Source organism: Pelophylax lessonae (genome assembly GCF_965119305.1).
Source record: "Pelophylax lessonae genome assembly, chromosome: 11".
NCBI lineage: Eukaryota > Metazoa > Chordata > Amphibia > Anura > Ranidae > Pelophylax > Pelophylax lessonae.
In genome coordinates this window covers 121,016,740-121,036,962 of record NC_138778.1, presented here as the reverse complement: position 1 = coordinate 121,036,962, position 20,223 = coordinate 121,016,740, and the positions used below count along the sequence as shown (strand labels likewise).

General features: G+C 42.5%; 1 protein-coding gene across 2 annotated transcripts in view; it reads left to right on the top strand.

Moving 5' to 3' along the window:
- Positions 1-20,223, top strand: part of ODAD4 (outer dynein arm docking complex subunit 4) — a 104,157-nt gene that overhangs the window by 49,631 nt on the left and 34,303 nt on the right. For both annotated transcript variants that reach the window (XM_082271452.1, XM_082271451.1), the window contains exon 6: positions 18,952-19,173. In XM_082271452.1, the coding sequence (XP_082127578.1) occupies positions 18,952-19,173 (222 nt within the window). The remainder of the gene's footprint in view (positions 1-18,951; positions 19,174-20,223) is intronic.

The following is a 20,223-nucleotide window of genomic DNA, read 5'->3' as shown; positions in this document are numbered from 1 at the left end:
CTTTTGGGGGTACCAGTGACATTACTGCAGTAATCAGTGCTATACATATGCACTGTTACTGTAAAAATGACACTGGCAGGGAAGGGGATAACTGTATTGGACAGGGAGGTGTTAAGTGTGTCCTAGGGGCGTGATTCTAACTGTAGTGGGACATGGCTACTAGTGTAAAAACAGAGATCAACGGTTCTACATAGTAGAACCGTCTGATCTCCATTTTTACACAGGGGAGAATGACAGGCGGCTTGTTTACATAAGCCGCTCCGCCTTTCTCCCGCTCTACCGACGATCGTAGTGTGACCGGCGGACATCGGGTCCGCCGGTCACACGCCCGCACTCCTCCGTGAACGAGCCGAGGCGGGCGCGCACCCCAGCGGGCGCGCGCTCGCCCGCTATTGGCTCAAAACCCGGTGACAGGCGAGCGACGTAGACCTACGTCTCTCTGCCTGGCCGGGGCTGACTGCCGCAGTAAATATACTGTGCTCAGTCGGCAAGTGGTTAAGGGAAGTTTGTAAATGTTCAGGGGGTCACCCAGGACGGGTGAGAAATTCCTGGGAATAGTAAAAATCAGGAGGACTGACTCGCAGTTCTCTCTGTATTGTAAAGAGAGATATTTGGGACCCGGAATTTGGGGGGCTCTGTAGTGATATTCGGGTGGGAAAGAGCCCCCACCCCTGACTAAAAGGGATTCCAGTGCACACAGGGTTAAGACCCATGAGAAGCAGATCTTAAAAGACAGGAAGCAGCAATAGGTGAGTGGTGAGGAGGAGTAGTTGATGGTTTCACCTGTCTGGAGATCTGTAAGTCTGCTGGAGTCGGCCAAAAGCTGCTGAGAGGTCTTTTAAGGACTGCTACAAACCTTGGGCTGAAGACCCATCTACAAAACTGTATGTGCCTTTTTCCTTACTTTGTTCCTGTGTGCTGAAAATAAGCGGCCTTTATTTTGTTTTATTTTTGCGCTGCTGGAAACCATGTCTTGAGATTTGCTGAAATAAAGCCTTTTTGTTTAAATTTTAAACGGTTGTGCACTCAATCCGGTGGAGCTAGAACCCTAAACATTACAACATGTTTTGCTTTGCTATTTTACAGTAATTAGTGCTTAATTTTGATGCATGCAAAAAGAAGTGCTAAGTAGTTGTATTATAAGTCTCTGAAAGCTCTCAAGACGCATCATTGTTTTACGGAAATGCAAGTGGGGAGCCAAAGGCTTTATAGCCTAGCGTATTGTCAGCATAGCGTATTGTCTGTGTTCGGCTTTAAGCGGAACTAAGCATGAGTGTGGTCAATAGGTTTTGTAGGCGCTATTTCAGTGTCTCCTCCGGGCCACTCTATGCATAGCTTTGCACACGACAAACATGGGTCCGCTCGCATAATCGGCTATTTTTGCTTTAAGGATGGGCAAGTCCCACGGTAAGGGGATTGAGCCGCCCTCTGTATCCCCTAAGCTTCCACGTAAAATATTAAGAATTAACAAACAAGAGCATAATGTTCTGAATAGATTGCTTAAGACTGCATCCCTCTCTGACAGTGCCATTCCCAGGAAATGAAACATGCAAGGAATTTGTTGCAAGGGTATCATTGTATAACTATTTTTATGTAGGGTGGAGTGAAAGTGTGGGATCCTCCAACCCGTTTCCTGTGATGGATCTAATGATGTTTCACATGAACATTATTAGAGGTTTATAGTTACATAGTAGTTGAGGTTGAATAGAGACAATAGTCCATCCAGTTCAACCTGTGTAGGGGTGTGTGGCCGTAATAATTTCCCATACCCCCGAATGTTCTGATCCTTGAGATGTACATCCAAGAGTCTTTTAAATGTAGCCATACTCCCCGCAATAACTACCATTTGTGGTAGGGAATTCCACAATCTTGTAGCCCTTACTGTACAGAACCCACTGCGTAGCCTGAGGTTATAACGCTTCTCCTCTAATTGCATTGTATGGCCTTGTGTCCTCATACATTCTTTGCGACTGAATAGTTTTTTTCTATGTTGATATCACCATTGAGGTATTTATAAGTTGCAATCATGTCCCCTCTCAGGTGTCTCTTCTCCAGGGAGAATAAATCAAGCGCTTGTAAGCGCTCGTTATAATTTAGGTCCTCCAATCCCCAAATCATTTTAGTTGCCCTTCTCTGGACTATTTCCAGCCCCAACACATCCCTTCTGAGAACTGGCGACCAGAACTGTACAGAATACTCCAGATGTGGTCATACCAGTGTTTTATAAAGTGGTAGGATTATAGTTTTATCTCTGGAAAACATCCCCTTCCTAATGCATGCCATTATTCTGTCGACTTTGGCAGCTGCAGCTTGACATTGCATGCAATTGCTAAGTCTATCTTCTACTAAGACTCCCAGATCTTTCTCCATTTTTGATTCCCCCCAGAGTTTTCCCCCCTAAAGTGTATTTTGCTTTTATCTTTTTTGTCCCCAAATGCAACACCTTACACTTCTCCATATTCAACCTCATTTGCCATGTATTTACCAATTCTGCGATTTTTTTTTTTTTTTTTTTTTTTTTTTTTTCCCAGGTCACTCTGTAAGATTCCTGCCACACTATGTGCAGTTATTGCCCTGCTTAATTTTGTGTCATCTGCAAAAACTAAAATTGAGCTACTGATCCCGTCCTCATTGCTATTTATGTATAAATTGAACAAGATTGGTCCCAGGACTGAGCCTTGGGGGACCCCACTTTCCATCTCAGTCCAGTCTGAGTATACGTTATTTATTGCTACCCTTTGGACACGCCCCTTTAACCAGTTCTGAATCCAAGAGCAGACCTTGTGGTCGATACCTGCAGATCCTATTTTATATATTAAGCGTTTGTGGGGGACTGTATCAAACGCCTTAGCAAAATCCAGGTAAACCACATCCACTGGTCTCCCCCTATCTAGCTCACCGCTCACCTCCTCATAGAATGTTAACAGATTGGTTTGACAAGAAGGCCCTTTTGTAAACTGTACTGATTACTGCTGACGATGTTGTTCTCTTTAGCAAACTCTTGGATATGGTCCCTTATCATCCCCTCCAGAAGTTTACATACTATTGATATCAGGCTTACCGGCCTATAATTTCCCAGGATATGCCTCTGCCCTTTTTATTTTGGAGAAAAGAAGGTATTTCCTTTTTTTGACCCTAATCCAGCTTGGGACATAGAGTTTGAGTCCCACAAACCCCTTTTAAACAGCCACCCCAATACACTCTGATGTATCCCAATCTATCAAAAATACATGATTTGGATGAAATCATGAGATTATATAGGGCATGTCAGCAACAGATAAGACTATATTTTTGTTCAGTCTTGAGTTTCTGTAACCTATAAGACAGGCAGCTAGTCCGTATCCAGTACAGTTACCCGACTTATCCTAAGTTGATTCTGAGCTTGTGATGGACATAATGGAGATATAATTTAACCCCTCCCTCCCTCCCCTCATGCTCTGGTGCATTCAGGGGTTGCCCCAGTCCCGACTCTTAAGCCCCGTACACACGTACCGAATTTCGGCCGAACGATCGGCCGTCTTTTGTCCGGTGCTGTCCTGTCGGCTGAAAAGTGCTAAAGACTGCACACTAATTTTGTCGGCCAACAACAGCCGACTGCAGAAGTGATGTCATGTGATGGTTAACTTTCCGTGTGTTTTTTCTTTTCTGAGCATGCCCAGTCTTGCTAATCTGCTGTTTGTCGGCCGAAATCTGTACTGACTGGCGAACAATCGGCCGTTCTGGTGTTGGCCAACAAAAATTTTAATGCCTGCACAACAGATTCTGTTCAGTCGAAAAGTCGCTGTCGGTTGTCGGGTTCATCATACTAACAAGCCGACAATCGGCCGATCGTTCGGCGGCCGAATATTTACGGCCGACAATCGCTACGTGTGTACGGGGCTTAACTCTACACAGCCTGGAGTTTGTGACCCCTTCTACATATCAGTTTGTGCAGGAAGAACACAGGTAGTGTAAAAAGAGGAACTACATTTCAGTCTGACAGGACTGGCAGAGCTGAGAACCAAGATCAGTCCCAATATACAGTAGAGCATATTGTTATGGGTAATGATATTGTTATAAAATGGGTAATGATATTGTTATAAAACCAACAGTCAAAAAAAAAAAAACAGTCAAGAGGTAAATTAAATTATAAAAATAGTGCTGATCTGCGCCATAACCCATCAGCTACTATTAGTACAGAATTAAATGAATGTCTTTTGAATATATTTGGGGATTCACTTGCCCAGTGTGAATATATTGAGATATTCAAAGCCCTCAAATTACCCACATTTGTGACTATACCCATGCTAGTACACTCATGATCCCAGGATTGGTCAGTATTTCCATAGATGATTGTGTTAGGACATATGGAGTATTTTTTTTATTATTTTGGAAATAAAAGCCCCTATTACATATTTGTAGAGCAGGTGCAGCAATTAATAAAATAATGCAGTAATATTTTCATTGTTTTGTACTATTATTGAAACCTAAGGTTGGAGTACCCCTTAACCACTTTACCCCCGGAGGATTTTGCTGTCTTACGTCCAGGCCACTTTTTGCGATTCGGCACTGTGCGACTTTAACTGACAATCGCGCGGTCGTGCAACGCCGTACCCAAACGAAATTTACGTCCTTTTTTCCCCACAAACAGAGCTTGTGTGGTGGTATTTGATCACCTGTGCGATTTTTACTTTTTGCGCTATAAACAAAAAAAGAGCGTAAATTTTGAAAAAATAACAATATTTTTCACATTTTTTCTTATGAAATTCCCCCCCCAAAAATGTAAAAATCAAATTTTTTTTTAAATTTTTGGCCAATTTGTTTTATGCTACCTATGTTTGGTAAAAAAAAAAATCACAATAAGCGTATTTTGATTGGTTTGCGCAAAAGTTATTGCGTTTACTAACCAAGGGAAAGATTTCTGTCATTTTTGGTTTTTTTAACGAGTAATGGTGGCGATCTACGATTTTTTTTTTTTTTTTTTTTTTTTTTTTTTCTGCGGGACTGCGACATTGCGGCGGACAGATCGGACCCTTGACTGACATTTTTGACACTTTTGAGGTTACCAGTGACATTACTACAGTTATCAGTGATATACATATGCACTGTTACTGTAAAACGGACACTGGCAAGGAAGGGGTTAACTTTATTTGAGAGGGAGGGGTTAAGTGTGTCCTAGGGGCGTGCTTCTAACTACGATTGGATGTGGCTTGAGGTGTAAGAACAGAGATCAACGGTCCTACATAGCAGAACCGTATGATCTCCATTCTTACACAGGGAAAAATGACAGGCGGCTTTGTTTACATTAGCCACTTGCCTTTCTCCCGCTGTAACGGACAATCGCGAGTGCCCGGCGGACAACACGCGCGCTCGCTCCCTACAGCCTCACAGTCTAGCAACGTAGGCCAACTTTTGGGGGTACCAGTGACATTACTACAGTAATCAGTGCTATAAATATGCACTGTTACTGTAAAAATGACACTGGCAGGGAAGGGGTTAATTTTATTGGTGATCAAGGGGTTAATGTATGCCTGGTGCTTACTCCGTGTGTGGGGGGAGGTGACTGAGTGATACAGGGACAGATCGCAGGTTCAGCTATGCTGAATCCTGCAATCTGTCACTGTCTGTCAATTAGGAGATCTGCCCGCTTTGTTTACACAAGCGGGCGGATCTCCAAACTCGATTCCCCGACGATCGGGGAAGAGCGGCAGTGATCACCGCCGCTCCTCCCCTGGCCCGACTCCCGCTGTGACTGAATACAGCGGGAGCGAGCCTCCGGCGGCACATGTGCGCCGCCCAAAAGGGGAGGAGTCTGGACGGGAACTAACCACTTTAAGTAGAGCTCCAGTGAGCGGTCGGCAAGTGGTTAAAGAATATTATTGAGTCAGAAGTTTTGAAAAAAAACATTTATAGAGGAAGTCTTGTTGTAACCACAAAGAAAGAACAGAAAAAGCACCTCTGAGTGTAGACTGTTTTTTGTAACAATGTAAAAAATGGCAACTCACAAAGGCCCACAGGCAACAGGCTGTGGGATTAATATGGTGATATCGTTCCTCCTGGTGAGAGGTCCTGTCTGTCTGTTCAACCCAAAAGCTTCCCGCCGGTGGCACCATAGTCTATCAAAGAGATGCCGGCAATCTCCTGTAGAACATCTGGGCCTCAGACGGAGGCCGTGAAGGGATACCATACACGGAACAGAAGTGTGTGACGTCAACGGGGGAGCTATGGCAACGCGACGCGTTTCTGAGCGTGCGCTAGGCTCTAACTGAGCATGCACGCTTTTTCATCAACAGAGCAAACAGTTCTTTGTGCTTAAATATAGTAACCATGATCTGTGAATGGGCGGGAGATAAGGAGTCTAAAGCCAATAAGCTAGCAGATAATTGGCCAATAGCACTACTCTAGGACTATATAGAAGAATATATATATATATATATATATATATATATATATATATATATATATATATATATATATATATATATATATATATATATGAATTATATAGCATATAGCGCCGAGAGTTTACGCAGCGCTTTACAACTTGAGGGTAGACAGTACAAATACAATACACCACTTTAATACGGTAAGAATCAGAGGGCCCTGCTCGTTAGAGCTTACAATCTAAGAGGGAAGGTCAAGAAATGCAAGAGATCTATATATATATTATATATTATGTATGTGTACGTACAAGGATAAAAATATATAAATCTATACTGTATAAACCATATAGCTATATGAATCAAAATCTTTAACACACACAAAAAAAAAAAAAAGAGGAGGTGTGAGACAAAAGAGAGAAAAAGGCAAGAGAATAAATATACGGAATTTGAGATACTATCTATATCTGTAGATACTTACAAAAGAAAAAGTTGTGGGGAGTATTCTCTGAAATCTTAAAAGGATATAGGACCTGAAACATTTTAGATAATACTCCCTATAACTTTTTCCTTTGTATCTACAGATATAGATAGTATCTCAAATTCCAGTGAAGTCAGGAATCAAGGAGCTAACTCACACAGAGAGTGTTCCAGTAAAGGGGGTGCCATGTAGAAAGACCTGAAGAATAGGAACAAAGGGGGTGCCAGGAAGGGCCCTGAAGAGTGTTCTGCAGTACAGTACAGCTTATCTAAAGTGGTTCATTAATTACTTCTTCATTGCTAGTGACAAGGTGAAGCAGCGGCCTTGCTGCAATCAGCAATATCTAGTCATCCCAGCAAACTGTGCATAGGTTATACAAGTTGGAGTATCCCACTCATTCCCTTCTCCTATCCAAGTTCTCAATAAAACTACAAAAACCAAAACTCCTAGACTGTTTCCTGACTGAGCCAAAGCACTTTATGCTGAACTGTCATGTCGTTGCTAAGGGTAATCCAGGGGAACCTGTAACCAGCAGCTCCCAAGGAAGTAGTGATATATATATATAATCTCTATCACCTTGGACGTATATATAATCCTGGAGTAGTGCTATTGGCCAATTATCTGCTAGCTTACTGGCTTTAGACTCCTTATCTCCCGCCCATTCACAGATCATGGTTACTTTATTTAAGCACAAAGAACTATGTTTGCCGTGCACCTGATGAAAGGGCGAGCATGCTCAGCTAGAGCTTAGTGCATGCTCAGAAACGCGTTGTTGCCATAGCTCCCCTGGTGAGGTCACACACTTCTCTGACATGTATTGTATCCCTTCACGGCCTCTGTCTGGGACCCGGATGTTCTACAGGAGATTGCCGGCATCTCTTCTTTGATAGACTATGGTGCCCCCGGCGGGAAGCTTTTGGGTTGAACAGACAGACAGGACCTCTCACCAGGAGGAACGATATCACCATATTAATCCCACAGCCTGTTACCTGTGGGCCTTTGTGAGTTGCCATTTGTTTTTTTTTTTACATTGCTACAAAAAACAGTCTACATGCTTTTTCTGTTCTTTCTGTATATCTTTCCAGAGTTCACCTATACTCCGGAGAAGAGCTGCCCAAATCGAGTGTAACCAACCATTTACCATCATTGGCTATCTTGTATAGACTTTTTAACCCCTTATGGACTGACCCCCTTTCCTTTACTTTATGTATTTTGTTTTTTTCTGTTGTAACCACAAAGGATAGAGACTGAAGGTTTAGCTAGCAGAACTGATCATTTTAAAACAGGTTTGTATACTTGCAAAATATCTTTGTTGGGCTAGTAGAAAACAAAGAGGGATTATGAATATAATGTAGGGAATTAATAATAGCTGGGATTTACAGTCATATTTCAATTATCTTATCTGAGTCTGATTAACATTTAGACCCCTGATAGATAACTTTTTGTTGAGCTGCCTGTGGTCGCATGAATGCAGGTTGGGGGCAATTTGTGTATTAGATTAGTATAAATGATGAGATTGTTCTGAACTTACTATTAGATTAGTATGATTGTTCTGAATTTACCCCAATGTGTACACTTAATTGCATTGGGGTATTTTCTTTTTGTGCGTAACCAGTCCTGGACCAAAATGATTTGCCCCCTGAATGACCAGGCCATTTTTTTGTGATTCTGCACTGCGTTACTTTAACGGACAATTGCGCGGTTGTGCGACGCTGCACCCAAATAAAATCGATGTCCTTTTTTTCCCACAAATAGAGCTTTCTTTTGGTGGTATTTGATCACCTGCACGTTTTTCATTTTATGCGCTATAAACCAGAAAATAGCGACAATTCTGAAAAAAAAAAAAAACAATATTTTTCACATTCTGCTATAAAACCTTCCCAAAAAAAAAATTTAAAGATCACAATTTTTTTACATTTTAGGCCAATTTGTTTTCTGCTACATATTTTTGATAAAAAAAAATCACAATAATCGTATTTTTATTTGTTTGCGCAAAAGTTATCGCATCTACTGTATGTCATTTTTATTGTGGTTTTTTTTTTTTTTTTTTTTTTTTTATGGTGATCTGCGATTTTTAGCGGGACTGTGACATTGCGGCGGTCAGATCGGACCCCTAAATGACATTATTTACACTTTTGGGGGAACCAGTGACATTACTACAGTAATCAGTGCTAAACATATGCACTGTTACTGTAATAATGACACTGTGGGTGATCAAGGGTTTAAATGTGAGCCTAGGGGAGTGATTCTAACTGTATAGGGGCGGGGCTTATGGAATGACTATAGAGACCTGTGATCCTATATAGAAGGATCACAAGCACTATGTGATCATTCCAGAGAGAACGGTCAGCAGACAACAACAGCTGACCGTCCTTCTCTCTCAGTGGGGAACGATTGCGGGTGCCAGACGGCAATCGGAGCCGCCTGCCCCGTGCATCGGAGTCCCCGCTGCCATGACAGTGCATTTCTCTGTGCATTTATCACTGTAGAATACATATTGGTAAATTTAAACTCCCTATAAAAAGTTAGTTATAAAAAAAAAAAACAGGAAATTATGTTTTGAATAATTGTGACAATGAGCCCATTTGTTAATATTGAAACTAATTCTGATCAAGAAAAGAGGAACTTGGTGTTGAACAGAGATATATATATATATATATATATATATATATATATGTCTGTTACAAAACAGCGGAAATGGTTTATTGAAACATTTTTAAACATTTTAAAAAGGGGGCGGGGGGATAAGGCTTGGTTGAAAAGAAAAAATATATATATAGCAAGAAATGTGCAAATATGTTTCAACCATAATGCCCAGAAGTGGTGGTTAAGAAAGGGGAAGCAACTTAACCACTTGCCGACCGCTTACTGTATATTAACGTCGGCAAAGTGGCACCTCATCGTCATCTGCCTGGGAGGAGCTAGGGGGCAAGCGTGTGCTCTCGCCCCCGATCGTCAGTGGGGAAGCTGGTGCGTGTGTCCGGCACCTCAATTTCTCCCCACTGAGAGAAAAGGACAGGCGGCTAATGTAAACACAGCCGCCCATCCTTCTGCCTGCAATGATGACAGAGCCCATGTGATTCTGCTATATAGGATCGCATGTCTCTATGATCATTTCAAAAGCCCAACCCCCCCACAGTTAGAATCACTCCCCTAGGTTTACGTTTACCTCCTTGATCACCAACAGTATTAACCCCTTCCCTGCCAGTGTCACAGTGTCATTATTACAGTAACAGTGCATATTTTTAGCACTGATTACTGTAGTAATGTCACTGGTCCTCCCAGGTTCGCCGCAATGTCGCAGTCCCGCAAAAAATCGCAGATCGCCGCCATTACTAGTAAAAAAAAAAAACAATAAAAATGACATAAATCTTTCCCGTAGTTAGTAGACGCAATAACTTTTGCGCAAACCAATCAAAAAACGCTTATTGTGATTTTTTTTTTTTTTTTTTTTTTTTACCAAAAATATGTAGCAGAAAACAAATTGGCCTAAAATGTTAAATTTTGATTTTTTACATTTTTTTTTTTTTTTTGGAATGTTGTATAGCAGAATGTGAAAAATATATTTTGTTTTTTTTCAAAGTTGTCGCTATTTTTTTGTTTATAGCGCAAAAAGTAAAAATCGCACAGGTGATCAAATACCACCAAAAGAAATCTCTATTTGTGGGAAAAAAAGGACGTCAATTTTATTTGGTTACAGCATCGCACGACCACGCAATTGTCCGTTAAAGTCACGCAGTGCCGAATTGCAAAATAGGGCCTGGTCATTAAGCAGGAAAATCTTCTGGTCCAGAAGTGGTTAATGTTGACATTGTGTAATGTATGTCTTGGTTTAATGTTGAAGAACAAAATATATCTTTTGATAGTATGGATTTGGCACATATATAAATGATGGAATGGAATAGTAAAATGAATGAAGGAATGAGAAGGTGTTTTATTGTGTTAAGGAAAACAGAAATCAAGGCAGAATAATGATGCAATAGTGTTATGTAACTTATGTTCAATGAATTCACAAGATTTACCATTTAATCTGTTAAATACCTAAGGCAAGGGTTTTCTGTGTATGCCTTTAAAAAGTGTGAACAAACAGGTGTTTACATCATGAAATATTGTGTTCTCTTGTGGGAGTAAAATGTTACTTATGGAGGAAAGTTGAATTAGGATGAATACCTATAAAAGTTTTGCAGAGTGTTTAAGATGCTAAGGTTTCTTAGTGGGGAAGTTCGTTTGAATACAGTCTTAGTGACTATCTTTTCTATATCTACTTAAAGCGGAAGTGCCGCCTGATACCTGAAATTCTCCCTTGCAATCATTTTTGTGAGCGGAGTTCAGCTTTATGTGTCAAAATATAAAAAAATCCTAATTTTTCTACCTGAATTTTTAATTTTTAGTGTTGTCACATGACTTCAGTTCCTAAACCTGCTGAGTCCAAGAGCAGCAAGTGGGTGTGGTTACTGAGAGCTAGTGACATCACTTCCAGGGAGGGGCACTCTTCCTGTGTAGCCAGTGGGCGTATACAGAATGGGAGGAGCTGATCATAGGTTCTTGCCCAGTGATCTCTCATCAGTAAGGATGCATTGAACATCCCAATTCATGGGAAAATGAGGAAATAATTCACACAGGACATGGGGGGAGGGGCACATATACAGTATAGCTGTGCTGGGGGGGAGGGGCACATATACAGTATAGCTGTGCTGGGGGGGAGGGGCACATATACAGTATAGCTGTGCTGGGGGGGCACATATACAGTATAGCTGTGCTGGGGGGGGGGGAGGGGCACATATACAGTATAGCTGTGCTGGGGGGGGGAGGGGCACATATACAGTATAACTGTGCTGGGGGGGGCACATATACAGTATAGCTGCGCTGAGGGGGGGCACATATACAGTATAGCTGTGCTGGGGGGGGGGGATGCACATGTACAGTATAGCTGTGCTGGGGGAAGGGGCACATATACAGTATAGCTGTGCTGGGGGGAGGGGCACATATACAGTATAGCTGTGCTGGGGGAAGGGGCACATGTACAGTATAGCTGTGCTGGGGGGGAGGGGCACATGTACAGTATAGCTGTGCTGGGGGAGTGGCACATATACAGTATAGCTGTGCTGGGGGGAGGGGCACATATACAGTATAGATGTGCTGGGGAGGGGCACATATACAGTATAGCTGTGCTGGGGGGATGGGCACATATACAGTATAGCTATGCTAGGGGGATGGGCACATATACAGTATAGCTGTGCTGGGGGGGAGGGGCACATGTACAGTATAGCTGTGCTGGGGGGGAGGGGCACATATACAGTATAGCTGTGCTGGGGGGGAGGGGCACATATACAGTATAGATGTGTTGGGGAGGGGCACATATACAGTATAGCTGTGCTGGGGGGGAGGGGCACATATACAGTATATCTGTGCTGGGGGGAGGGGCACATATACAGTAGAGCTGTGCTGGGGGAGAGGGGCACATATACAGTAGAGCTGTGCTGGGGGGAGGGGCACATATACAGTATAGATGTGCTGGGGGAGAGGGGCACATATACAGTAGAGCTGTGCTGGGGGGATGGGCACATGTACAGTATAGCTGTGCTGGGGGGAGTGGCACATATACAGTATAGCTGTGCTGGGGGGGAGGGGCACATATACAGTATATCTATGCTGGGGGAAGGGGCACACATATACAGTAGAGCTGTGCTGGGGAGGGGCACATATACAGTATAGATGTGCTGGGGAGGGGCACATATACAGTATAGCTGTGCTGGGGGGAGTGGCACATATACAGTATAGCTGTGCTGGGGGAGAGGGGCACATATACAGTATAGCTGTGCTGGGGGGAGGGGCACATATACAGTATAGCTGTGCTGGGGGGAGGGGCACATATACAGTAGAGCTGTGCTGGGGGGGAGGGGCACATATACAGTAGAGCTGTGCTGGGGGGGAGGGGCACATATACAGTAGAGCTGTGCTGGGGGGGAGGGGCACATATACAGTAGAGCTGTGCTGGGGGGATGGGCACATATACAGTAGAGCTGTGCTGGGGGGATGGGCACATATACAGTATAGCTGTTCTGGGGGGGGGGCACATATACAGTATAGCTGTGCTGGGGGGGAGGGGCACATATACAGTATAGCTGTGCTGGGGGAGAGGGGCACATATACAGTATAGCTGTGTTGGGGTAGGGGCACATATACATTATAGCTGTGCTGGGGGGAGGGGCACATATACATTATAGCTGTGCTGGGGGGGGCACATATACAGTATAGCTGTGCTGGAGGGAGGGGCACATATACAGTATAGCTGTGCTGGGGGGAGGGGCACATATACAGTATAGCTGTGCTGGGGGGTGGGGGCACATATACAGTATAGCTGTGCTGGGGGGAGGGGCACATATACAGTATAGCTGTGCTGGGGGGAGGGGCACATATACAGTATAGCTGTGCTGGGGGGAGGGGGCACATATACAGTATAGCTGTGCTGGGGAGGGGCACATATACAGTATAGCTGCGCTGGGGGGCACATATACAGTATAGCTGCGCTGGGGGGCACATATACAGTATAGCTGCGCTGGGGGGCACATATACAGTATAGCTGTGCTGGGGGGCACATATACAGTATAGCTGCGCTTGGGGAGGGAGAGGCACATATAGAGATAACCGGAGATAGTGTTGCCGGTGAAGAACTGGAAGAAGCTGATTGTCCAGCTTAGAGAAGACTTTGTAAGCTACACAAGCATCTAGGCAGAAAATGAATAATATCAAAAATTAAGCTATTTAACATACTATTAATAGGAAAAATTTCATTTTTGACGAGTTTTTTTCCTTGAATTCATTACTGTTTTATTCTGGGTCAGAATATGTGTTAAGATGTTCTGGTCTGGAACCCCTGGTACCAATCCTGCTGCAATATTGGGATTGAGAAAGATGTTCAGGTTAAAATGTATTGAATCTATACATGTCTAGTAATTGAAACTGCTAGGAACACTTTGAAAACCCATCAGATCTCGACAATAGGGAAAAATCTCATGCTGCATAAATCTATACTGATATGGACTGGGTAATGTGTTAGGAAGGGAAGGATGCCACATCGTTTGATGGAAATTAAATTTATCAACCTACAGAGGGCTGAATTTAAAGACACCCCGAAAATCAAAGTGAAAAAATGATGCAGCAGGCTAGTTCATTTTGCTAAAAATTTGTTGCAGCAACTCAAAATGGTAATCAGTAGTTTGTAAGGCCCCCCACGTACTTGTATGCATGCCTGACAACATCGGGGCATGCTCCTAATGAGACGATGGATGGTGTCCTGGGGTGTTTCAATCCCCAGATCTGGACCAGGGCATCACTGAGCTCCTGAACAGACTGAGGGGAAACCTGGTGGCGCCAGATGGACCGAAACATAATGTCCCAGAGGTGTTCTATTGGATTTAGGTCAGACGAGCGTGGGGGCCATTCAATGGTATCAATCCCTTCATCCTCTAGAAACTGGCTCCCTTCTCTCGCCACATGTGGCCGGGCATTGTCGTGCACCAAGAGGGACCCACTGCACCAGTGTAGGGTCTGACAATGGCTCCAAGGATTTCATCCAAATACCTAATGGCAGTCAGGATGCCATTGTCTAGCCTGTAGAGGTCTGTGTGTCCCTCCATTGATATGTTTGCCCAGACCATCACTGACTCCCCACCAAACCAGTCATGCTGAACGATATTCAGAGATGTATAGTAACGAAGTAGAACTACTTAAGTACCGAAATGCAGTATCTGTACTTTCCTAGAGTAGAATTTTTTTCTCCTACTTCTACTTTTACTTCACTACATTTTTTCGATGATTTCGATACTTCTACTCAAGTATTTTTTTTTTGTGCTGCATAGTTACTCGTTACTTTTAAAAAAATTACCACTGCCAGAACAGTAGATGGCAGGTTGCATAAAGCTCAAAAAAATGTGTATAATGTCATTTGTAAATCAGCGCATACGAAAATAAAGGCTGTGTATAATAAAAGCTGCTATACCAAATCTTTCCAATAAAAAGAAAATATGAAACAAACAAATAAATGGTGCTACAGCGCTTAAAGTGCATCAAGAAACTACTAACAAACACAGGTTAATCATTTGAATAAATCATTTGAAATAATAAAAACAATATGATGTTCATACTTTTGACTTCTTTCTTTAATAACTACATAACACAGTACTTGTACTTCTACTTTCAGTACTTGAGTAGAAATTTTTTTTCAAAACTACTGGTACTTTTTACTTTTAGTACTTAAGTAGCAAATTTTTTGAAAAAACTACTTGCAATACTTAAGTAAAAAAAATGTTGAATACTTTAGTACTTCTACTTAAGTAACTTTTTCTGCGAGCACTTCCACTTCTACTCAAGTAATTTTTTGATCGAGCACTTGTACTTTTACTCAAGTAGAAATTTCGAGTACTTTATACAAGTCTGACGATATTACAGGCAACATAACGTTCCCCACGGCTTCTCCTGACTCTTTCACCTCTGTCACATGTGCTCAGGGTGAACCTGCTCTCATCTGTTAAAAGCACAGGGCGCACGTGGCGGACCTGCCAATTCTGGTGTTCAACAGACTTGTATAAAGTACTCGAAATTTCTACTTGAGTAAAAGTACAAGTGCTCGATCAAAAAATTACTTGAGTAGAAGTGGAAGTGCTCGCAGAAAAAGTTACTTAAGTAGAAGTACTAAAGTATTCAACATTTTTTTTACTTAAGTATTGCAAGTAGTTTTTTCAAAAAATTTGCTACTTAAGTACTAAAAGTAAAAAGTACCAGTAGTTTTGAAAAAAAATTTCTACTCAAGTACTGAAAGTAGAAGTACAAGTACTGTGTTATGTAGTTATTAAAGAAAGTCAAAAGTATGAACATCATATTGTTTTTATTATTTCAAATGATTTATTCAAATGATTAACCTGTGTTTGTTAGTAGTTTCTTGATGCACTTTAAGCGCTGTAGCACCATTTATTTGTTTGTTTCATATTTTCTTTTTATTGGAAAGATTTGGTATAGCAGCTTTTATTATACACAGCCTTTATTTTCGTATGCGCTGATTTACAAATGACATTATACACATTTTTTTGAGCTTTATGCAACCTGCCATCTACTGTTCTGGCAGTGGTAATTTTTTTAAAAATAACGAGTAACTATGCAGCACAAAAAAAAAATACTTGAGTAGAAGTATCAAAATCATTGAAAAAATGTAGTGAAGTAAAAGTAGAAGTAGGAGAAAAAAATTCTACTCTAGGAAAGTACAGATACCGCATTTCGGTACTTAACCACTTGCCGACCGCCGCACGACTATCTACGGCGGCGGTCAGCCCCTCACAGGCAAAGTGACGTAGGTCTACGTCGCTCGCCTGTGAGGGTTTAGGGAGCGAGCGAGCGCCGCCGGAGGCGCGCTCCCGCTCCCGCGTGGTCACGGACCCCCCCGCGCGTGTGACCGGCGGACCCGATCGCCGCCGGCCACTCTGCGATCGGCGGGGGAGAGGGAGAAAGTCAGGCAGCTTGTGTAAACAAGCTGCCTGTCATTCTCCTCTCTGTATGAGAGATGATCACATGGATCTACTATGTAGATCCATTGATCACTCTGCATACAGTTGAAGCCACAGCCAATCACAGTTAGAATCACGCCCCTAGGGACACACACAGCCCCTCCCTCTCAAATAAAGTTAACCCCTTCACTACCAGTGTATTTTTACAGTAACAGTGCATATGTATAGCACTGATTACTGTAGAAATGTCACTGGTAACCCCAAAAGTGTCAAAAATGTCAGTCAAGGGTCCGATCTGTCCGCCGCAATGTCGCAGTACCGCAAAAAAAATCGCAGATCGCCGCCATTACGCGTTAAAAAAAAAAACAACAAAAATGACAAAAATCTTTCCCTTTGTTAGTAAACGCAATAACTTTTGCGCAAACCAATCAAAATACGCTTTTTGCGATTTTTTTTTTACCAAACATAGGTAGCATAAAACAAATTGGCCGAAAATATTAAAAAATTTTGATTTTTACATTTTTTTTTGGGGGAATTTCATATAAAAAAAAGGGAAAAATATTGCCATTTTTGCAAAATTGACGCTCTTTTTTTGTTTATAGCGCGTGATCAAAAAATCGCACAGGTGATCAAATACCGCCAAAAGAAAGCTCTGTTTGTGGGAAAAAAAGGACGCCAAATTCGTTTAGGTACAGCGTCGCACGACCGCGCAATTGTCCGTTAAAGTCACGCAGTGCCGAATCGCAAAATAGCCTCTGGTCGTTTAGCAGCCAAATCCTCCGGGGCTTAAGTGGTTAAGTACAGTACTTAAGTAGTTCTACTTCGTTACTATACATCTCTGGTGTTCAATGGCAATTGATCACCATGGTGCCAGGCAGTGAGCAGAGGGCCAACTGAAGGACATCGGTCCCTCAGGTCACCCTCATGAAGTCGGTTTCTGATTGTTTGGTCAGAGACATTTACACCAGTGGCCTGCTGGAGGTCATTTTGTAGGGCTCTGGCAGTCCTCATCCTATTCCTCCTTGCACAAAGGAGCAGATACTGGTCCTGCTGATGCGTTAAGGACTTTCTACTGCCCTGTTGAGCTCTGTAACTGCCTGTCTCCTGGAATCTCCTCCATGCTCTTGAGACTTCTGGCAATGGCATGTATTGATGTGCTATCCTGGAGGAGTTGGACTGCCTGTGCAACCTCTATAGGGTCCAGGTATTGTCTCATGCTACCAGTAGCGACACTGACCCTAGCCAAATGCAAAACTAGCGAAAAACAGTCAGAAAAGATGACTAGGGAAAAAAGTCAATGGTCTTTACCTGGAAAGCCATTCCTGTTTTGGGGGTTGTCTCATTGTTGCCCACCCTGGTGCACCTGTTGTTAATTTCATTAACACCAAAGCAGCGGAAACGAATTAACAACCCCTACTGCTACCTAATTGACCAGATCAATACCCCCAGAGTTTATTTGACTTGATGCTATACTCTGATTAAAAAGTGTTCCTTTAGTTTATTTTTTTAACAGTGTATATATGAACACATGAACTTTAATGGCATTTTAGTCCATAGGGTTCAATATTGAGTTGGCCCACCCTTTGCAGCTTTACCCGCTTTAACTCTTCTGGGAAGTCTGTCCACAAGGTTTAGGAGTGTGTCTATGGGAATGTTTGACCATTCTTCCAAAAGCGCATTTGTGAGGTCAGGCACTGATGTTGGACGAGAAGGCCGGGCTCGCAGTCTCCACTTTGATTCATCCCAAAAGTGTTCTATTGCACTGTAGCAATAGAAGGGGGGTTTAGGGACTTTAAATGAGGCATGTGCGGCATAGAAAAAGTAGTCAATGTTACATGATAAATGCATATCAGGATACAATGTGCATACATAAGTTTGTACCATCCATATTTCTAGTTTTTTCTCTTAGATGATAAATGCCTATCATGTTACAATGTGCATATGTAAGTTTTAAACCAATATACATAAGAACTAAGTCACATAATGGTACATAGCATGATAGGTGTAGAGCAGCTATCCTAGATGACATGAACCACTTCAACAACAGTATATAGTAGTAAAAACTGAATAGATAAGGCATAATGAGCCATCTGATAAAAAAAGAGCAGATAAGGCCTACGTGTTTCGTGGAATCGCTCCACTTCCTTAGGGGCAGATGCAGAAAATATCTTTTTGCACTGGTGTGCAGTCATGTTGAAGCAGGAAGGGGCCATCCCCAAACTAGTCAGGAGCATAAAATTGTCCAAAATGTCTTGATAGGCTGAAGCCTTAAGAGTTGCCTTCATTAGCACTAAGGGGCCAACCCCTGATAAACAACCCCACACTATAATCCCCCCTTCACCAAATGATTTGGACCAGTGCACAAAGCAAGGTATGTTTTTATACATACGCTAGGTCAGCAAAGCATCAATAAGTAGTGATATAGCTGTATACATCTTTGAAAGAGATATTTTATAGAGAACAACTAGCATGAATGCACAATGAGTCCAAAGAAACACCATGTATAGGAAGACTTGGATATGGTGATAGAAGTGTGCTTGATCAAACTGTAAAAGCTGATGAATGTATGCTAGTAATCAACCCTATTTAAATTGCATTTTCATTTTCATAGGCCTGGTGAAAGGAAATACTCGAAGTGGGTTGAAGCTGCAAGACCTGATAATTAATGCAATCACCTACCTGGATACACGCACAGAGTTCTGGAGGCAGCAAAAGCCTATCTATGCACGTGAGAGAGACCGCAGAATAATGCAGCAGAAGTGGAAAAGACAACAAATCAAATCATCTGATCCCCACCAATATGTCCTTAACAGCATGGAAGAGATTGACTTGTGTATGTACTTATATATTGTATAGATATATATACACAGTATCTCACAAAAGTGAGTACACCCCTCACATTTTTGTAAATATTTTATTATATCTTTTCATGTGACAACAATGTAAAGTAGAGAGTGTACAGCTTGTATAACAGTGTAAATTTGCTGTCCCCTCAAAATAACTCAACACACAGCCATTAATGTCTAAACCACTGGCAGTAAAAGTGAGTACAACCCTAAGTAAAGTGAAAATCTCAAAATTGGGCCCAAAGTGTCAATATTTTGTGTGGCCACCATTATTTTCTAGCACTGCCTTAACCCTCTTGGGCATAGTTTACCAGAGCTTCACAGGGTGTCACTGGAGTCCTCTTCCACTCCTCCATTATGACATCACGGAGCTGGTGGATGTTATGCCCCGTACACACGTGCAGATTATCTGAAGACTTTTGTCTGCAGACTTACCAAAACCATATAATATGAGGTCAAACCTAAACACTTTCAATTTGTATGCAATCCGGCAGGCCCTTGCACTACATAGAAAAGGTAAATCTGAAGACAAAAGTCTTCAGATAATCTGCGCGTGTGTACGGGGCATTAGAGACCTTGCGCTCCTCCACCTTCTGTTTGAGGATGCTCCACAGGTGCTCAATAGGGTTTAGGTCTGGAGACATGCTTGGCCAATCCATCACCTTTACCCTCAGCTTCTTTAGGAAGGCAGTGGTCATTTTGGAGGTGGGTTTGGGGTCATTATCATGTTGGAATACTGCCCTGTGACCCAGTCTCCGGAGGGAGGGGATCATGCTCTGCTTCAGTAAGTCGCAGTACATGTTGGCATTCATGGTTCCCTCAATGAGTTGTAGCTCCCCAGTGCCGGCAGCACTCATGCAGCCCCAGACCATGACACTCCCACCACCATGCTTTACTGTAGGCAAGACACACTTGTCTTTGTACTCCTCACCTAGTTGCCACCAACACACGCTTGACACCATCTGAACCAAATAAGTTTATCTTGGTCTCATCAGACCACAGGACATTGTTCCAGTAATCCATGTCATTTGTCTGCT